Consider the following 22188-nt stretch of genomic DNA (forward strand, 5'->3'; position numbering starts at 1 on the left):
GCCCAATAAAGAGTCAACATCGACTTAGGAATACTGTGTCGAGATAAGGGAGCATTACTTGAAACAAATTAGTCAGTGATTTTCAATGACTTTTTTTATAAGCTACCGAAATCGTTGCTTCTGATTGGCTTAGAGAATGATAATTTGACAGTGAAAATCACTCAACAATTTGTTTCATGAAAGGCTCCTCAAAAATGATGAGAAAGCGGGTAACTTTCCATGATCGAAGCAGCCTAACGATGATTTTTTTTTCCGGCTTAATCGACTACTGTACACTACTGAAAATCTGACACCTTATACCGAGGTTTTTTTACCTGACTGCTAAGAAAGTACGAATGCCTGTGAGCAAGCAACCAGGGGACTCAACGGCTTAAGGTCCTCACCGAGAGACCTGATAATGAGTATAAATGCCTTACCAAAGGGCACTAGCGCCTCACCGGAATCCGAAACCCCGCTCTATACCGACTGAGCTATATCGCGTATCCGCAAATGTCCTGGGAGCAAGCCGACAAGTATGTTCAGCTGTTAACGCCAATTATAATATTTTTTAATCTAAAGAATGGTAAAATTAAGGTACTTTTGGCATTTCTCAACAAGCAATCAACGAAATCATTAGACTTTCTTGATTTATGAGTATTCAGTCATAGATTATGCAAACTTAATCGAGTCCATTTTAGGCTGTGATATGACGCCTTTCTTCAGTCATGCATGATTATGATTAAAAAATCATGTCTATGGTCCGTATTCTGATAGCAGGTTTAACTTAAACTCAGGTTTAAAGTTGTAGTTTAAGTATGGATAGCCAACTGTTACATAATTCACTAATAGTCGAGATATAATATTTTAGCTCACTTGGCTCTCAAATCATTCATAATTGTCTAGGAAGTATAAATAGATGATTGTCTTCACCATCGATGAATCAGGATAGAGCACAGTAAACATAAGCATCATACAACTTAATAAAAATGTTGATACTTTTGGCTTCCTATACTTAAACCACAACTTTAAACCCGAGTTTAAGTTAAACTTGCTATCAGAACACGGGCCAATGAGTTTCCAATTGTAGGAATCAGCATTGGCGTCCAGTATAGTATTTCCAAAGTTGACATTATAAAAAAAAATATGAAATCAGAATTAAGCTTAATGAATTATAAACGATAGTAAATGATATCACTTACGAAATGAATCTCTTTCTCAAGATATTACAAGGTTCCGCAGATAAACCATTTAGACATGATTGCGACGGATGAGCATGTAACTGTGGAAGTAGTATACAATAACAATTTTAGTTCTAAACTTATTCTCTATAAACAATGAAAATCGAGGTCTGATTTCATTTTTTGGAAAGATGTAGGATCAGATCGAAAATAGAAGTTGAATACAAATAGGCTGAAGTCATATCTTTTCTAACAGTATTATTTATTGGCACTTTGACACTCATCCAAACTTTCTTATTCTTTCTTCTTTTCTTGTGCGCCTCGGAATAGAATAGAAATTTTCTAAATAGATGGCGCTATAGAAATGCCTATTATTATTATTATATTATTATCATTATCATTATTATTATTATTATTATTATGCTAAAAGAGGGAATTTCTTTGCATGAACTGAAGTTGTACTTTCTGTCATATGATTACTGGAGTGGCAGCCACACGGATGGGAATACATTTTGTATGACGTGGTTTAGCCACAGTCGTTGGGCCTTTTCCTCTCGTTGAAAATTCAAATATAGGACGCACAGTGTTTAATGACACACGAAAAACATGGCGCCGAATGAGCCTTCGTTTTGCTACAGACTCACTGGATAGAATACAGATTTTTTTACGAAATCGGCTTACTTCGGAAAGAGACATCGCATTCATTCCCACTGCTACTGATACGAGAAGTACGCCGAGTATTGCCGAGAATCTCACGAGGTCCCGAATGGCTCCGATTGTCGACTTCCAGATGACGAAGATGGCGTGGCAACTTGTGACGACTGAATGGAAGGTTCGGAACACGCACAATATCACGTCTATACCTGCAATGATAGTTTCAAGATATTTTGCATATTTTTAGTGGAATATGAGTTTTATCGGCGCTTAGTTTGTAATAAAAAGTAACTCTTTATGACCATGATTATTGTAATGGATGTATTAACAAATGGATAACTACTGAAGTAACATAAGCCTAGGCCTGACTATCTTCTCAATATATGTAGAGGATTAAAAGAGCGCATGAATCTTTCTGACAACTGATATAAGAAAACATTACACATTCAAACAAACGACCAAATCGATTGCCCATTAGGTACTGCCATGCGAGACAGCTACCAGTACCGCATTCGTCTGATCGTTTTCATGGTATTATTAAGACAAAAAAGGCAACGTTTCTGGAGTTTTCGCACAGTGACCCAGAAAGAACAAAGTAACATATCTGTCAAGTGACAAAGAACAGCTGGGAGATCTTTGTTGAAAATTTGTGAAACGGATTAGCAGTTTCGTCCTACGTTTTGGAGCAAACGAAAGAAAAACAAATATGTGTAGTTTTTTTTTTTTGGTCCAGGTGGGTGTTTCATAAAGCTGTTCGTAAGTTAAGAGCTACTTTAAAAACGACTGGTGATCCTTTCTTGTGGTAAATGGTACATTCATTGGCAATGGTTTAGAGCGTAAAAGGGATCACCAGTCGTTCTTAAAGTCGCTCTTAACTTACAAACAACTTTATGAAACGGACCCCAGAGTTTGTTTGTTTTATTTCCGTATATAAAATAACAAATACAAAGTACATATACATATAACATGAGATGATGAGGTCAATGTTAAGATACAAGAATAAAAGGTAAGGCAATAAAGTTAATTATACGGCTGGTAATCCATTTTCAGCTGCAATAATGCATTGCTGCTGGTCTTCCATGAAGCCATAGTCAAGAATGAAACTCCTCTTTTGATTGACCAATTTTCGAGGAAGACTTCTTGGTTGCGCTTTGTCATGATGGGGATTTGACAGTGCAGTTTCTATGTCCTTGAATCCGTCGTCTGCTGTGAAGCGAAAACTCCCTATTGACATAAATGGCGAGGCTCAAGGGTACATGATGTGACCAATCATCACACTAAGATCCGTTGTCACTACGTTTCATATCATCCGTGATGACTTGAACTAATTAAAGTCAAGGATGTCCGTTTACACTCTAAAAAATTAAGTGCTAATTCAGCTCTTAAAGAGCGTGTATAGTGACTGCACTTCGGAGTGCTGATTTTTCGCGTTCAAATTTGAACTAGACAAATCAGCACTCCGAAGTGCAGTCACTATACACGCTCTTTAAGAGCTGAATTAGCACTTCATTTTTTAGAGTGTAGGTATCCATGATTTATTTTATTTATTTATTTATTTAATAGGTCTTCTTTATACAGGGTAGCCCTTTCAATATCGAGTTTTGTTCTGCCAAGGGGCCCTGTCTATAGGATAAAAACATTTAAAATATACACAATTAATTACAAAGTAAAACCTTACATAATACATGATAATAATAAACAAAATAGCATTATACTTCGGATATTAATCACATTTACGTATAAACATCGACACACACGAGCAATCAAGGGAAATCAATGCTACTAATCAGGGGAGCGTTTCATCAATATTTTCATCCGACAAGTTGTCAGCTCTGACATCTTTCCATGATTTTGATTGGCTGAGAGGCACTGTTCCTATGGTAACTGTCGGATGAAATGGGACTTGTCGGATAAAACGTCCGACAAGTCCTTTCATGAAACGCCCCCACCCTCCTGAAATTGCATCAGTAGATGAATTCAATTATCTTAGGAAAGTATGATTATTAGTCTTACCGCACAAAGCATTGGATATGATGACTGGATGATTCCATTCCGCGCAACTCCAGGATGTACATTGCATCGCCATGTTGGATTCGACGACCGACTGAGCTATCTTGCCGGGTGTGTAACCCTGTGAATAAATAAGTTAAAACAAAACATTGCTTTCATGAATTCACTTGCAGTCATACTATATTCTGAGAGATGACACTCGTAATTAACATGTTATTACTATGGAAGCATGCAAGAGTCCGTCAAAAAAACGGATATACATCGTGTCGTAATTCAATTTACCACACGACGTAATTATTTACGTCGTGAAGTAATTCGAAATACCACACGACGTAATTATTTATGTCGTGTAGTAATTCGAATTACTACACGACGTATCTCCGTGTTTTTGACGGTCTCCTGCTTCCATATATTACTATACGCCAACTCGTTATGGAACATTTTATGATGTAAAACTGAAATAACAAACTGATGCTAAAATATAGCCATGAATGCTATGCTACTAGGTCTTATCAAAATTTCATCTTTTTAACGTCTTTCCTCTCCTAAAACATATATGCATTTATATTAAATATTTTGACCCTGCCTAGAGCTTTTATAGGCATCTTGTTTAATTCTTGTTGGAAAGACATGATCGTGAAATAGAAATCAAAAGCCACTTTCACAAATCGTGAATTATCTACTGAGTATACAAGTCTGTATCGCTATCTTATGAAGATAGAACATAATTATACGCAATATACTTTTGTGAAATCGGATTCAGTCTTTTGACATGTTTAAGCATGGAAGGCCTATGCAATGACATATGTTTTCAAACTATAAATTGTGTTTAGAACATAGAGATTATACTCATTTGCATATAATCTATACGGATAATAAAAAAAATATATTTTGCTTCCAATCCGTAAGCACAAGCAACCTTGAGTGCAAATAATGGAACGTTTTAATAAATATATTCTACGACCCTATTCGAGATAATATTCACTTTAATAACACGCCAACAATGCAATTATGTTGATATAATACCTCATCTATTACGTTGGTTTGATTAATGAAACTATTACAGCTTAATAAATCGGTGATTTAGCACACCATTAAACCACAAATGAGAGGTTATTAAATTTGTTAGTTTAATTTTCACCACACCATTACTGACTTGGCATGGTACTTTGTCATATAAGTATAATCAAAACTCCCCGCACACAGGAACCAAAATTGACAAGCAAAAAAAAGTTATCAACTAAAAATTTAGGGGGAACTGTCCCCCCCCCCCCCCCCGTTTCCGCCGCCTATGGTGCCTAGCCAATTAACATGTATAGCCGAAAGTAAGTCAATAGAATCTATAAGAAAGAAAGCAATTTTGAACAAAACACATGCACAAGCTAGAAATTTACGAATAAATTTTAGAGCAAAGACATAATCTTACTTGCGCACGTCCAATCCAGTCGCTGGCGACGAAAGCAAAGCACAGAGTTATGATGATAATCTCAGCCACGTTCATCTGATACTTGATGAACTTTATGAAACCACGGGAGAAAATTTCTTGCACGTGCTTCCAGACCATACCTATAAAATTGAGAAGAAAGAAATAGCCAGAATTGAAATTGATGGGGGCGGTGGTGACAGTGATGGAAAGATGATAATGATAATGGATGATAATAGTGACGATGATGATGACGGTGATGATGATAATGTACATGGTGGTTATAATGATGATGAAGATGGTGGTTTTGATGATAATGAAGATGAGGAGATGATGACGCTTGTGATGATGATGATGATGATAAGGATGGTGGTGTTGGCGATGATGATGATGGTGATGCTGATGACGATAATGATGACGACGACGATGATGATATTGATGATGATGTTGATGATGATGATGATGCTGATGATGATGATGATGAAGATGATGATGATGATGATAATGACAAATACAAGGTTGTTCTTGTTAACATTGGTAATGCCCCTAAATGATTATCACATGACGTTTCATTGTGTTAGGGCCAGTGGCACATTCGATGTTGGAGAGGAAATCAAAAGCCTTTGATGTCCATTACTTACCTACACAATGCACCGCGATGAGAACATGTACGCAGTAGATTGGATAAGAATGATCTTGCAGATCCAAATAAGAGTTCATAGATACGAAGATCAGGAGCGTTACATCAGAACCAAACAACATCCAGAGCTTAATGTGCCTGGGAAACAAATTTTAAGAGTTTTTACGATTGATCCGATCAACCTCAACTATATGGAGATCCATCAACGTCATAATTTTTTCTTGAAATTTGCACGATGTCCTTTGTAAACAAAGAGAAGCACAGTGAATTTTCAAGAAAACTATGAATGTATGAATATATATCATATCAAGAATATTTTTGGAACAAACATGTGTTTTAGATGTTGACGTTGCTGGCTTTCCATAGTTGTGATTGATTGGATCAATCGGAACTCTTCGTGAGATGAGACCATAGAGATGTATACTAATTACTATTATAAGTATATATCTCTATGGATGAGACCCAGAAGACCCTAATGATCATGCACACATAATTATTCACACCCTCTATGAAGAACACATTGTCCACAAGTGTGTTCGCAATGTGGACCAAATTGTAAAATCATATCCATGATCTCATGATGTTGAACTGTTTAATTATGAGATTCACAGAGTTCGAAATGTTAACACACTGTGGAAATACTGTGAACACGTTTACTGTGGAAGTTTTCACTGTGGAAAATTATTTTCACTTTGACAATTTTTTTACTGACCTATATTGGAATTCGATCATTTTGTTTCCTTAAACTTTTTTTAAAGTCCGTCAATATTTGAGTTTAAAAAATACGCATCGATTATTGTCAGACCAAATGGTCATTGTTGTCGGTTTAGTCGGTGTAGGCCAACTATCATCGTTTCTTTTTATAATTCTCGACAGTATTGTTATGAGCAATATTATTAATATCATCACCAATATTACTTCAAAGAATTTCATAACTTACGGTGTTTCGAGAAGCCTAGTCAAGAAATCTCCCTGATACGCAAGGAAGACCACGCTGATGAAAGGGTAGGCGATCACGAGAAGCGATGTCATGAGAAACATTCGGAGGTTCGATGTCGAGGCGAAGACTTGGTAGAAGGCGAAAGACATTGCTTTCTGGGAATACGCATGCGCGACAAACTAAGACAGACGTGTAATTAAAAAAGAGATCGGTGAAGAAAAGAGAGAGAAGAAATTATGAGAGATGGTGGCAGAGGAGGGAGAGAGAGAGGAGAGCAGAAAGAAAGAAAGAAAGAAAGAAAGATAGAAAGAAAGAAAGAAAGAAAGGAAGGAAGGATTACGTAATAAGATAATTACGTAATGAAATGTGAAATCTGAAATAAAATTAAAATTTCATTCATGTACCTCATGAAGATTAGATATTGTTTCACGTAGTTTTTATCAAAATTGTTTTATAATTATTTTATCATTTTGAACTTTATTCGTGTGAAAATCTGATCTGTTTTGTTAACGAGATATTGAATGATTAAAAAAACTAAGTGTCTTCGGGTCTTACGTCTTTCTGCTGATATTTGATAGCTGTCTCGACCTTGGACATCGGGTTCTTTGATGGGGTCCCGTTTTGAGTGAAAAGAGTTTGAAGCTGGGGTGAATATGACAATGATATAAATTTTGTTTATTATTAGTCATCGTAAAGGTAGTGTGTCACAATGGAATTTTCAAATAAGACAAAGTTTTAATGACTTATCCGACTTATTATACCGAATTATTCGATAACCTTTACCGCACCCGTTTGGTATACACTGTTAGAAAAATTGTCCTTGAAATAAAAGAAGTTTCTGCAGTAGAGTCTCGAGAACATCTGTGATCTTACCAGATTGCATAATCTTACATTATATCATGTCAAATTACAGGAAATCAGTATTTGGTGCATGGAACCTTACAAATTTCCCTAAATAAAATAGCCTTTTCCCATTTTTAAACAGACCTGTTCTGTTAACATGGTTAAATTGCATGAAAAATTCCCGTGTTATGAATTTACAGAATGGTTCTGTTATTGCTTTCTACAAAATCTTCTTTTTTCTGTAAAATCAGTTTCTAACAGTGTAGGCCTTTTTCAGGGTAGAAAAGGACTATGGATAGGCGTCTAAAGTCGATTTTTGTTTCATTAGTCGTTCATGAAACGGCACCGTAAATTTACGAAGGTTCAGCTTAGAGCGAAGGTGAAAATAAGTCGTCATCATTATTCCCGAATACGTCAATTGCTTTTTCAACAAGAAACGTATTCGTCGACAAAAATGTTAAATGTTCGCAATAGACCTAAGTTTTTAGTTTTGGCTCAGATATGACAGGGGTCAAAATAATATTGTCGTGAAAATTAGTATGACAATTCACATTCATGATTTTAAGTAGAGAGAACAGTCACTGTATTTTGCGACAATTACCTCAACAGAAGATTCGAGATGATTTAATAATGATGCTGAAAATCGTTCGACTTTCTCCGCCATGCCAAAGAATTCGGCGTTAAACTCTTCCCAGTCGTTTCCCAATTCTCTCAGCTCTTGACTCAATCTAAACGCGTTATCGAGGGGGTCAGGGTGGACAAGGCCCAGATAAGCCTCCGATGAAACGGCTCGATAGTAATCTAACAGACACACGACATCAGTAAGGGTTGCAGTGGATTTCTGACTAGCTTTTGGCTTGGTTAACAGTGACACACCGGCTTTCAGAAGACTCTGTTAAGTTTCGATATTAGAAATCATACTTTAACAATGCTTAGTAAAATACATTATGCTATGTCACACAATACGTTGTGTAATATTATTTTGGCATAATTCGATTTAGGGAAAATCTTTTATTTTTAAATCTTAATAAATTGCTTTGAGTGCAATATTAAATTCAATATTTTTTTCGTAAAATGGAGTTCATGAGGTTATCGACAGAAATAAAGTTGAGATATTTTGCTATGGTGTGTAAATCATATAATTTAAATGTTCCTGAAATAGTTAAGCGCAGAATTTCCCCTTTGCTTGCGGCTGGTTGTAATAGAAACATTGAGCCATGCACAGACTTCTCTTCTTTTTTTTTTAACCCATTTCCCCTATTTTCTTATTTCTCTTTTGATTACAATGATTTGAACGAGGATGTTTTTAAAAATAAAATAATTGTGGATTTGAAACTTACCTCGACAATTTGGAAGTTATTTTTCATACCGGAGAGTTTCAAAGGGGACATTTCTGGATGAAAATCATCATTTTTGCTCCGACATTCCAAAACGGACTCCATCTCCTAAATGAATAAAAACAGGTGCAGTAATGATCCTTATCCTTTGTTTGAGCGAAAGGGCTACACTACCTCCATGCAGCACTGGAGTAAAAAAATAGCCGTCTGAAGCATTTAGCACTGGTGTTAAATTCAGGTGTTATAATACTTAGTGGTGTTAGCCAGCATTATACAGTCTTCTTTTAACACTAGGATGTATGAAACCTGAGGGTGAACTTCTTCTTTAACACTGACTTGCGTCACTCTTTTGTTGGCTTTTTCGTAGACTTTAGCAGAAATCCCCCGGCCAAGTCAACTGGTTTAAAAAAATGGGACCTTCTGTGTAAAATAATATTGATTTGCCAATACAACGACCAATTTAAAACCCCATGCCCCTGAAGTGATCGCCTTTTCTCTCTGTTTAAACCTGATCAGTTTTACAAATGAAATAAATGTGACTTTCCCAATTTTTATTTGGAATTTTTTAATGTTTATTTAGTTTAGGCCTCTCATTAAGTTGCTGACATTTCCTATAGTATGTCTGGTTACTTTGAAAAACTTTCTTTAAGCAATGCATTTAGGGACAACTATTCACGTCTTCAAATGAAAACAGCTCGATATATAGATATCACAATAAAACAATGCTTTAATCTTTTTCCATGTCCTTGATTAAAATAGTAGAAAATGTTAGGTTATTAAGAGAATGTTCACTTACTTCAGGAGGGAGAGTCATGGCGTAGTTGCAGATAAGAAGACTCCCTTCGTGCCACGATGTCGCGATCGACCTCAAAAGAGCATCTCCTAATGGGATTCTCGCATCCATTAAACTCTCCAGCATTGCTAGTATGAAACATACAGAACGGTAATATTTGTAATGTTAAACGCGAATTGCACAAGAAAGTACGGTTTATCAAAATAACATTAAAGATCGTTACAATTATCGATTCACTCAATTTTGCATCAGAAAAAAATCTGCTCATGCCTTCAGAGTGAGTTTGTTCATTCTACATCATTTTTGGTAATCATTTGAACTTTGAACATTTTGTTATCGAACTTGATTTAAGACAAAATTTGTCTCATGTCGTTGCACATTAATCAGTCACAAAATCAAAATCTTCAAATCGTTGACACTATTGTTGAAAAAACATCTTTTCAGCATAAAATAAACTGTTTCACTTCATCCACTGCACATGTTGAATGAGTAGTATCATTTTTTTTTATTAAAAAAAATATGAAAGCATAATTATTTATCATAATACAAGTAAAAGACTGAATTATTTCTTACGTAAGAATCCACCTTCGATCACGTAGTCATATGTTGACCTTCCAATTTCATCCTGAAAGTCCTTCTGAACTTGTTTCAATTTAATGTCTTGTAAGATTTCTCCAACTGCCGTCACGTCACCAACTTCAATGGCACCAAAGAGCGCCCTCTCAAAATCTTCAGATATTGGAGACTCCTCCTCCTCCTCCTGAGAACCATCCTCACTTGGTGTATCTACCTCTTTCATTTCGATGACTTCTACCTTTCCCATGTCCATGTTGAATGAATAGTTGATGAAGCCTTTTTGAATGAGCGACTGTGTTATCTGATACGCGACACAATGCTTATTGCCGTTGACAACCACGAATCCTTGTACATTATATACTACAACTTCACACCTGCGCTTATGAGGCGTTCATTTGTCTATTCTTGTGGCAGTGCCAGGATGTTCAGATGGAAGGGGGGGGGGGGGGGGGCGGTGTGAGGAAAACACAAGGGCAAAAATATCTTTGACACGAATGCAAGTAGGGGGCGGGTTGGGGGGCTGTTGCCCCTCCCAACAAGTTCCAAAGTCGAGAAAGAAAAGCGGAAAAAAAGAAAGGAAATAAATTGTTAAAGTAAATCGTGTTTATATATATATATATATATCTTATTAGGTTTAAAATTGTTACAAAATTAGACCTTCACTCTCAAAAAGATTATTTTTTTTATGATTAGTCCCTTGAAATTAATGACCCCCTCCCATGCGCCTTGTTCTGCCCCTAAAATATTCTTTTAAGTTTCAAAATTTATTAATCAAAACCATACGTGTTGGTTAATATTCCTACTGATATGTACTACAACAACATTAGACTTCAGATAATAGTTAAGAAATCTGTTGTGAACCATTTTACACTTAGGTCAAATAAACAGAATGAAAAATAAATAAATAAAATATTCTTTTATGACAAAGTTAACAATTCCGGAGGTAAATGGGGGGGGGTGCATGCCCTCACCCCTACTGTCAGCTTCCATTCGAAACGCCATCAATTTTGAGATGACCGCCCTGTTAAAAAAAATATATGAACCTACCCCATAGTTCATATTCCGATCTACCGCAAATAGTTCCGAATTGATTTGAACCGAGCTTAATTATAAGCGCTGTACTTTGTGAGGGATTTTCATGAGTGATTGGTCATTTATTGTAAACTGTTATTAACCAAGGATACCCTCTAATCAACAAGTGGGAATTTAGTTGAATTAAAACCAGAATTTAATGATTCAATTTGAGAGCGTGATTGATGACTATTTACGTTAATAGATTTTGTTCTCTCACAAAGCTGAATTTGTAATCAAGCAGTAATACAGAATCGAATATGCCGTATAAATCACGTTTTCTTTATAAAATCTGTATGTGATTGTTACAACGTTTTAGTTTCTGATTTGCCATTATTCAAGCTTTTTGATAGCATTTCATTTATAGGAAAGGGTCCATGAGGCTTCCATTTTCCTTTAAAACGTATTATTCCGTATTAAGAACTGCTATCCCTTACTATTAATTTTCAGAAATAACAATCCTTAAAATGTAGGGTTTTGTCTTTTCACGAAATTTTGATTTTGTTAAAAACATATCTTATGAATTAATCTGATTTCAATTAGGTTAAAATGGGCATTTGTGGTTACCGGCCTTGCAGAAAAGCAGCTTCTAGATGAAAGCAGGCTTTTTAACCGTGATTATGAATAAATAAAATACAAAATACCGTTAATCGCTTCAATGAATATTACAGGAAATTAGCCAGGTAACTGTGTTATACTTTAGTCTATGGGCCTATTCGCTTTTTGCTGTAATCGAAAGGAATGTGATCATTGATTAAATTTTTTTAAAACCATTTTGGGAGTTTGGGGGAGTTTGACAATACAGTGATCGTGTGATGTACCATACATACCTATTCCTACCAATATTTACTACTTGTACTGCTACCACTCATACTACTACTTCTACTACTACTGCTACTACTAGTATACTACTACTGCTGCTACTACTACTACTACTACTACTATATTGCTACTATTACTACTGGAACTACTACTACTATATTGCTACTATTACTACTACTACTTCTACTACTACTACTATAGCCTACTACTAACTACTAATTGGTTTTAATATTACTGACAGCAATAACTATTAACAATATTGTTGTTATAATGATTTATTGATTTTATTCATATATATATATATCATTTTCAACATTACATAACATTCATATTAGTGTAATCATTCATATTATATATATACCTGAGTGGAGCATCATAAGCTCTGTGAGCTTGAGAACGGCGTTCCACGAAAAATACATAGATATATAAATTATACATTGGCTAAAAAGAATACATTCAGTGATGATGATGATGATGTGATAATAATATAGGATATTTATATTGCGCACATATCCACCTTGTTAGGTGCTCAAGGCGCTCCTATATTACCCCACTAAGCTAGGCGTTCATAGTGCACACAGCTTCTTAAGGAATTACTTCCTACCGGTACCCAATTACCTCACCTGGGTTGAGTGCAGCACATTGTGGATCAGTTTCTTGCTGAAGAAAATTACGCCATGGCTGGGATTCGAACCCACGACCCTCTGTTTCAAAGTCCGAAGACTAATCCACTGGGCCACAACGCTCCTGATGATGATACTAATAATAATTACAATAATAATAATAATTTAGATTTGAATTTTATTAGATTATTTCACTTCTATATCTATTCAATAACTATAATAGTGATAGTAATACTAATGACGACGACGATGATTACCATAATGATGATGATGATGATAGTGATGATAATACTTGTTACAATGATTATATATTCCTGTGAACACGATAAGCAAGTACACTTAGTTAATGAATAAGCTTTATAAACATTTATTATACATGTATGTTTGATAATCCTATGAAAGGTTTCGAGTCGTCCATTTCCAGAACGACTAGGGGCATGTTGCATGACGAGATGAGCGATACGTAGGAACGTCCTAGGACCATTCTTCCGAGATAGGAAGATTGGCGACAAATCAGCGCTTTCCGTTTCACGAAGGCAATTTTGTCTTCCAAGTCCGCGACATCGTTTTATATCGATAGTATCGGAAAAATATTTAGTTTTCATCGTCACCTGAACCTTTTATTTCGGATTGACGAGTTTTCTTAAAATCATTTATTTCAATAAAAAGAGATCAAATGATGTTTTATTTATTACTGATTGTAGAATTGATGTATGGAGCTTACTTTATGAGGTAAAAAGAGAAAAAACTTTAAAGATTCACAAACATAACTGAATAAAATAGAAATTTTCATTATTTCCCTTATTTAGAACACGGTGTCCTTTTAAAGACACCTTTCATTGATATTTCAACGAAAGAGACCCTTGCCCGATATAAAATTTGATTTAACTTAGTAATTTAGACATTTTAGTAGTTCAATATTCTATATTTTATAGAATACTTATATATGATGACAATTTTGCAAATTATGCGTTAATATGTTATTTGTTGAGGTAAAAATAGGGTTTGAATGGTGTAAACAAAATCAACAGTGTCTGATTGTATGAGACTAAAAAGGAAAATATGAGAGGCTGCATGCGTGTGAAATATGTAATTTATTTATTTTATTTGTTAGATATAACGCAAGAAATACAAATGTGAGTGTTTAGAGTATAAACATACCTCAGTTGCACGATGAGTATCCGAAGACAAGGAAAATATGAACATTGCTGCAAACATGGCCAAGTGAATAAAGTAGTGCTATGCAATAATAATTAAAACATAGAAAAAGCTGTGTAATCCGCAATGGAAAAAATACCGTTAACCGGAAATAATGCTAAAAATTACAACGATCATAAACGTTGGTCATATTTAAAGTTGATCACTGAATTAATGGAAATTTATATAAGAATATAAGGTTTAAGAATATACAAAATTTATATATGACTAACGTGATACTTTTGGGGCCTACCCTGCGATTTGAAATGCGCCTCTTCGTATGGACTTTTCATAATCTTTTCTTTGTGAACTTATCTTCATTTACATGATTGTGATGGATTCGTAAGCTATGGGCCTAATCTGTATCTTAAATTCAATTAGCTATTTCTGCAGATCTTTGTTTTGTTACATCTCAAGTTATCCCAAATCCATTCAAGAATTAATTTTCATTGATTATAATCAAGCTCATCAAAAATAATAATTATAATGAAAATGAATAAAAATAAATGATTTAGCATGTTTAACATCTTAGTTTTGTGTCTTTTTTTGCTGAACGTTATAAACACGTTTTTTACTTACATAATTACTTTTTAAGATATTTGTTTTCATGTTGTTTAATTATCTATATTGAGAAAGCATAAGGAGTCAGAGAGGGAGTGCAGCCCATTTCATAGTTCAAGTTTATTTATTTTTTAATGGAAAAGGGGTGGGGATAGGACGTATAGGGAGAATAAAAGAAAACATATTTTGAAAATATTTGGGCTTACATTACCCTCAGAGAAGTTAAAATGACTTCCGTTTTGGTCGTCTTGTCGACCTGAAAAGTGATGACAACTAGCCCCCATGTAAAAAAAAATTACTTGGCGCCATCCCAGATAAAACGAATCAACCCCCTAAAAAATATGTTTAAAGGTGATATGTCAGTGTGGCTTGCCGTAACCGCATTTTCTCTCATTGCCGACGGTGCATGGCGGGCGGTGTGCAAAGAAGATCATGCCTACGTAGGACATGTCTGGAGGTGTCTTTCCAAGGACCATTCTTCGTATCGCCCAAATCGGCTTTGTGAAACAGTTGAGCGATATCTCGTTCTTACGTAGAACGGTTCTACGAAAGACCATTTCATGCAACAGGCCCATGTAACTTGATGATTTCCTTTCTTTTTAATTTGAACATTAGCAATACCATAGGCTGTATTGTGACTTAATTTAATGTGCCGAAAAATTCAGTCTCCGTAACGTGTTGTGCAATTAATTAGATTTAACTCGTTTTCTCGTCAGCATTTTTGATAATCAAATAAATCCATAATGTCGAAACGCCTGAAGGAAATCATTTTACGAAATCATTATAAGCCAACTGAGTATATAAATATGTCCAAACCACTGGCGCTTAGAGACAGAGTATCACTTAAGAAGGCAAAACCCGAGGGTAAGTGATAACATTTGCGGGATTCACCGCTACCGGCCGTCGATCTTTCTTTGCCCCGCAACTCCGGCGACGGCTACATTTCGGTACGTGTACGTGCCTGACTGTCGCGACACGTCTGCCTGAGCTGAGCCTGAATTGATCTTCTTCCAGGCTGGTACAGTCCGCCACTGGCGTATTATCGTATCTACTGTAGGCCTAGGCCCTAAATGTAGTAGGCCTTTGCTTGTTTAATTAATTTAAAGTGCCCGGCTGACTAATTTTGATACCGACTCCCTATCTGTTAGCCTAGGCATCACTGTCTGCACAGCTCAGCTCAATTCAATCATGTTATTATGCGAGCTTAGCTGAAGACTTGGGGCCTGTTGCACAACGAGATGAGCGATACGTAGGAACTTCTTCTAGGACCATTCTTCCGAGATAGGAAGATTGGTGACAAATCGGTGCTTTCCGTTTCACAAATGCAATTTTGTGACTTCCAACATGTCCGAGTCCGCGACATTGTTTGATATTGATAGTATCGTAAAAAATACTTAGTCTTCATTGCCACCTGAACCTTATAATTATAATGGAAACTAAATAAAAATAAATAAATGATTTAGCATGTTTAGTAATATCTTAGTTGTATCGTGTTTTTTTTTTTTTTTGCTGAACGTTAAACACGTTTTTAACCATAATAATTTTTTTTTAAATTTGTTTTCATGTTGAATATCTAATGAGAAAACATGAGGGGTCAGAAAGATTGCCGCCCATTTCGAATTTCAAGCTTAATAAATTTAAACAAAAACTGGAAAATGGGTGGGGAAAAGATAGTCTTGAGGACTCCATGATGATGTCTTTGGAAAATTTTGTTCATGCACAAAGTTCATTGTATTGATATTGGCGAAGCTAATTCCTGATTCGTGGTTTAGATAATTTGAAATTGTTGGTGTTGAAGTGTTGATGGGAAATTTTGTTCATGATAGATTAATTCCATTGAGATGATATTATAGATCAAGGCATTAAACTTGTTCCTGACTTGTGGTGTACTATAGAATTTTTCTTCTTTGAATCAAGTTTTAATTTTGTGTAACTTGTACATTATTGTATTTCAGCTGCGACTTGTATTACTGAGATGGCAGTATTAATGTCATGTTGGAAGCAACATGAATTCAGCGATGCAGACTGTTCAGAAGAGATCAGTCTATTCAACAAGTGTCTAGCAGATGCTGAGGTAAGCCGTAGCAATTTTAACATAATATATATCCTTTGAAGAAAAGGAGGCGTTTTCACTAAGAGTTACAGTCTACTTTTAAATTTTTGGTAAATCTCCCCAAAATGCATGTCACTATTCCAATTAATCACTAGAACTTAATAATAGTATACAGAGTTCTTGTATAGCACATGAATGTCTCTATGCGTTGTGGCGTGCGCCTGTAATCCAAGCTGTGGGGAAGTTACTAATTGATAATGATAAATAGTAAATAATCATATCTGATTGATACACGTCTGACAAAACTCAAATGCACACTCTATGCAGTTCCGAAGGACTTGGATATTTGCCCCCTGACTTTAGCATGGTAGCCACTGTACAGCACACAAGCATTTCAAGGAATTGATTCCTGCCTGGAACCTTTTTACTTCACCTGGGTTGAATGCAGCACAATATGGATCAATTATAGATTACATGAATGTCTTTGCCTTAAAGCAACATGTGAATGATATGTATTGAAAATGTATTTTATTGGATAGAATTTGGGGTTTTTCTGGAAAATCTACAGTACATTGACTGGTGTTATGTTAAAAAAGTTTTTAAATTTAAAAAAGTGCCTACTTTAAACAAATATGAATTATGGATATCTTAAGTACAAGATAGTCCAATTCTGTACTATTTAGTTGTTAAACAAAATCAGAACTGTTTGACCATCTTTTTCACTGCCTGTTGCTCATCTGAATTATTTGAATGGTAGTAAAAGTATTATAAAAAATATTTGTGCAGACAATTTTGAAGTGTGATAGTTAGCACATAGATTGAAGTTATTTAAAGAATCCTAACAATAAATAAAATGTAAGTTCATCATGTTGTTAAGATAATGTGTCATGCAAACAGATTAGATAAAGTGTGCAATGTACATGTATATCTTCATACACTACTCTTTCCTCTCCTTTCTTATCATGATTAAAAAAATGATTTGAAATAATAATGACATTTTTATAGCACTTCATACTTTGGTTTCAAAGCACTTTACAATACATTGTAATTATTACCCCAGTCATAGGATCCATCAATTTTCCACACACTAAGTGCACCATCTCCACTCCCTGGGGAGTATCCTGACCAGCCAACCATTTATCGGTGCACACATGGCAATCTAATTGCATTGACTTTCATATCCTACCGAGTACCCATTTAACACCTGGGTGGAGAGTGACAAACATGGATGAGTGCCTTGCCAAAGGACATTAGCACAGGGTGGGATTCGAACTCGTGACCCTTGGTTTAAGAGTAAAGCGACTGAACCACTATATCACGACATCTCCACAAAATCAAATTATTGTTTAAATACCAGGGTTGAAAACAAAATATAGACCGCTTTTCCATTTTGAATGTATTTGAAATAAAAGAATCAATATAAACCATACATGTTATATCATTTCTTTGACAGGTTTTAAAGAGGGAAGCAACTCAAGCAGGGAAAACGGGATCAGCCAAGAGACTTTCGAGCAAACAGATCAATGAACTCTTATGGAAGTACCCCCTCCCCAAGGAAAAATGAGGAAGGAGCTCAATATGCAAGGCAGCACAAGACAATTACAATCTTATCAAGGTGCTATGCATCAAGATTAGAAGTTCCTCTGCACTGTTAGATGCATTGCAATGGTCACCCTGTCATCAGGGGATCAGAACCTTAAGATCTTCTTGTGTCCAATTATCCAATGTCTTTGATAGATGTCTCAATGCTAGGAGATTCTGTTTGGTCAGATCCTCTCCGCAGAAGCAGGTGATGTTTCCATTCTATCCTTCCCACTTTTGCTGGATTGGTTTGCGCAGCAGCTGTCAAGATAGGCTGATGATGATGCATAGCCAGAATGGTAATGGATCTACAGAGAGAAACAGCAGACATTGAGAACCTATATATCATTTGAAATGTGTTAGACTTGTTCTGAGCCATAGACTGCCCTGTGAATGCAAATGACTTTCAGAGAGGACTTTGTGGTATGACAGCCTGACAGTCAAGAGTGCCCCCTTGGTGGCTTTGGGAACCACAGATTCATTGACCCATTACATTTTCTTTATTTTGGAACTTTGAATTTGATTTGTTTAAGCAATTTATCCTGCGTTTTAGTGTATTTTTGAGATGGCAATATGAATATGGCAACTATGGTTGAATTGATACTTCATTTTTAAGTGTATATCACAGGGAAAAGATGCCACTATTCTAATGAGAGATTGATCTTGTCAATGATAAGAAATTATATAATTTTGCTCTTTCAAACAAGATATTTTTGTTCATTTTTGCCTTTATTTATTTTTGATCCCAACTCCTTCACTTCTTACATGGTTTTGCTGCTGTAAGAAATATTCATTTCTGAATAGAGTCAACTTTGCATTGATTCTCCTTGGGTGTATTGGAGAACCAATTAATTGTCAGGTTTCAATAGAAAATTAAAACTTTCAAATTCTCTTCATAGATGTAATTAGGAAGAATATAGAAAATATTCCATTGCATAATATTTAATTTTATACAAATGGGTAAACTCATGATGAAAAAGGACGGGGTTCCCCAAAGAATGAATATAAATGTTTTTCTGGGGGTGCCAAATTTATTTATTTTTTCATAAAAGATCAGTGAATAGAAGATGCAATGATGGTCACTACTCACTAGTCTCTACGATTGTGCAGGATTGGGAGAATAGCATGTGACATAAATCATCAGAAAATAACATCATTGAACCTTTACCAATAGAAAGGTGAAGGAAGGGTAGGAGGGAAAGAATTGGGAAAGATACGAACCAATTGAATAGCGCCATCTGGAGTCCTCAACTACTCATACCTGGCCAGTTTTCTAACCCATAATGCTAGTGTAGTCTAGTGATATAGACACACTTGAATGATAACATGCAAATTAAACTACTCCATACATTTATACCACAATTGTGTTACCATGCCAGTAGCAAAACCATTACTTTTCCTCTCAAAACTTTTCAGTTTATCTATACAAGTACAATTATAGGTCGATTTATTCTCTGTAGTATTAGTAGATAGACTAGGTATTTATAACACACAGTCAATGAGAGACCACACGCAGTTCATGAAAGAGGGTAAGAAAGTAAGATTATGAGGCAGGGGTGATAAATAGTGGGGAAAGGAAATGGGAAGAGAATAAAGTGTGGGTAAAATTGAGGGAACGATAGAAGACTGATGAGGTAACAGGTTAGTATAGGGCAATAGGCATTGGCGGCGGAAGCCATAAAAAGTCGGAGGGGGGAGGGTCCACCCAAAAGTTTGGGATGGACACAGGTAAAAAATTGGACAAGCCCCCCCCCTCCCACGAAAAAAGTTATCAACAGAAAATTTAGGGGCGGGGTCCGTCCCTCCTCCCCACCTCAAATTTAGGGGGGACAGGACCTCTGCTTCCGCAGCCTTTGAGTGTAAGTGGACAGAGCAAGGAAGAAATTAAAGTGAAAAGCAAGGTAGGAGAAGAAGGTATAGAGAGTGGAAAGGGGATGTCCGATGAGAAGAATGTTTATGAAGAAGGGGAAATATACAGGCTAGTTGTATGGAAAAGTTAAACGAAACCGAAAGGGATACGAACATAAGAGAGAGAAATGATACAGAGAGGCGGGGAGAAAGGTGTTGAGTGGAACAAAAAGAATCAGACAGCGTGGAGAAGAAAAATAAGGAGGTACAGAACATAAAGGGGATGGGAAAAGAAATGAATTTAACAAAATGGGGAGAGAGCGTGAGAAAGAACCAGGAAAGGGTGAAAGATGAATAGATAAAGGGAGATGAGTAGAAGGAAATAATCAAAGAGAAATTGATGAGAAGATCGGATAAAAGAGGAAACCCCGAAGATGGTAATTAGAAAGATGAATTTAAAAAACGGGAGAAATAAAATGTCAAATTAATGCCACCCTTTTTCCCATCCCTTTTCTTTATTAGTTCATCATTTCATTTTCTTTTAAACGACAAACAGGGATGTTTTAAAGTTGGGAGAAGGGGGGGGGGTCTTAAACCCTCTCCACCTGACTGCCTGAAAATCATGGCACCGTCTTCTGGTCCCGCTCTTCTCTCCTCTTCTTTTTTTTCTATCTCTCTCTCGAGCTCCCCCCTCTATTCCCGATTTCTTTATCTTATATCCCTCTTAAACCCTTGCTCTGTACCCCCTCTCTTCCCCCTTTTTTAACCACACCCTCTGCTCATTATCGTAAAATAATAAACGCATTCCAATCAGCATTGTAATGAATGATATATATCGCTTTTATTTACATTGTCACAATATCTTTTTCATTATAATGGCAGTGATTCAACACAAAATTTAAAACACAAAAATAATATTACCTATTATACACAAATACATGTCAATTTGATAACGAATAGTGGATAAACCAAATCCAATGATTCTAGTACTCTTTTTATAAATTTGATCCATACATGGATATAAAAGAAAAATCTGAATGTTATCTCCGTGATCCATATTTATTAACGATATGTGGAATTATGAGGACAGGGCCATGGGTTGAGCATTATGAGCCCAATTTCATACATCATCAATGTATGATATTTATAAGGTTTTTATACCATACAAAGCTCCGAGTTGATTTAACACCAGCCCGGAATCTATATCTGTCCACACCAGAGAAATTTTTAAATAACACCAGTTTGGTTTTGGTCTAACACCAAATATGTGTTTATACAACACCAATTAATATTAAAACAGCATCGGCTGGATTACAAACTGGTGTTATTTCAATACTTCTCTGGTGTGGACAGATGTATAGATTCCAGGCTGGTGTTATATCAACACCGGAGTTTTTATACCATACTTGTATAAGATTTTCAAGGACGATAAAGAAAACAAAAGCATGAGTTTATTTTTATATCAACCCCCCCCCCCTCCCCACAGAAAGAAAAAGAAACCCCCAAAATTTCTTAATTACAATGCTCAAGTCATTATTGTAGTCACGGTAATGACAAGCAGAGCGCCCGCTTTTGAGACAAGTTGTATATGGACGAGCTGTATTCTCTTTTCTGTCGACCGAAGGACTCCTTTTCACAAGGTTGTTGGATCTCTTGACGTTCAAGACAACCCAAAGAAATACTATATAACACACGTTACTATAAAAATTATTCAATATATCTCATGAAACAAACATCTTCTTTTCCAGAGAGGGGTTGTCATTTTTTCAAGCAATCTGCTTATGATGACAATCCTTCTCGTGCAAATTGTAAATGTTAACTAATTTGGTATGATATCAGTTTCGTTTGTAATGATAATTTTAGTACACTTAGTTATGGTTCATGCCAAAAAGGTTCTCAATATACTATGTTTGTTATGTTATGGAAAATGTATTATATACGAATGATGTGATTGCAGAAGTAAACAATCAAATAAAAATCAATTAAGTGCTCTAAAATTGCTTCAAAGCTACTTTCTGTAAAACTAAAAAAATATTCCCTTTGCATGGTTTTGATATGA

The 22188-nt window shown here is 35.7% G+C and overlaps 1 protein-coding gene across 1 annotated transcript; it reads left to right on the plus strand.

Moving 5' to 3' along the window:
- Nucleotides 1–15321: 15321 nt before the first annotated feature.
- On the plus strand, nucleotides 15322–18987 carry LOC121431780 (coiled-coil-helix-coiled-coil-helix domain-containing protein 1-like). The gene is made up of 3 exons (XM_041629480.1): nucleotides 15322–15511; nucleotides 16603–16721; nucleotides 18154–18987. The coding sequence occupies exons 1-3, from the start codon at nucleotides 15391–15393 to the stop codon at nucleotides 18262–18264; spliced, it is 351 nt and encodes a 116-aa protein (XP_041485414.1). The 5' UTR covers nucleotides 15322–15390; the 3' UTR covers nucleotides 18265–18987.
- The last annotated feature ends 3201 nt before the right edge of the window (nucleotides 18988–22188 follow it).

The sequence above is a fragment of the Lytechinus variegatus genome, chromosome 18 (assembly GCF_018143015.1).
Source record: "Lytechinus variegatus isolate NC3 chromosome 18, Lvar_3.0, whole genome shotgun sequence".
NCBI lineage: Eukaryota > Metazoa > Echinodermata > Echinoidea > Temnopleuroida > Toxopneustidae > Lytechinus > Lytechinus variegatus.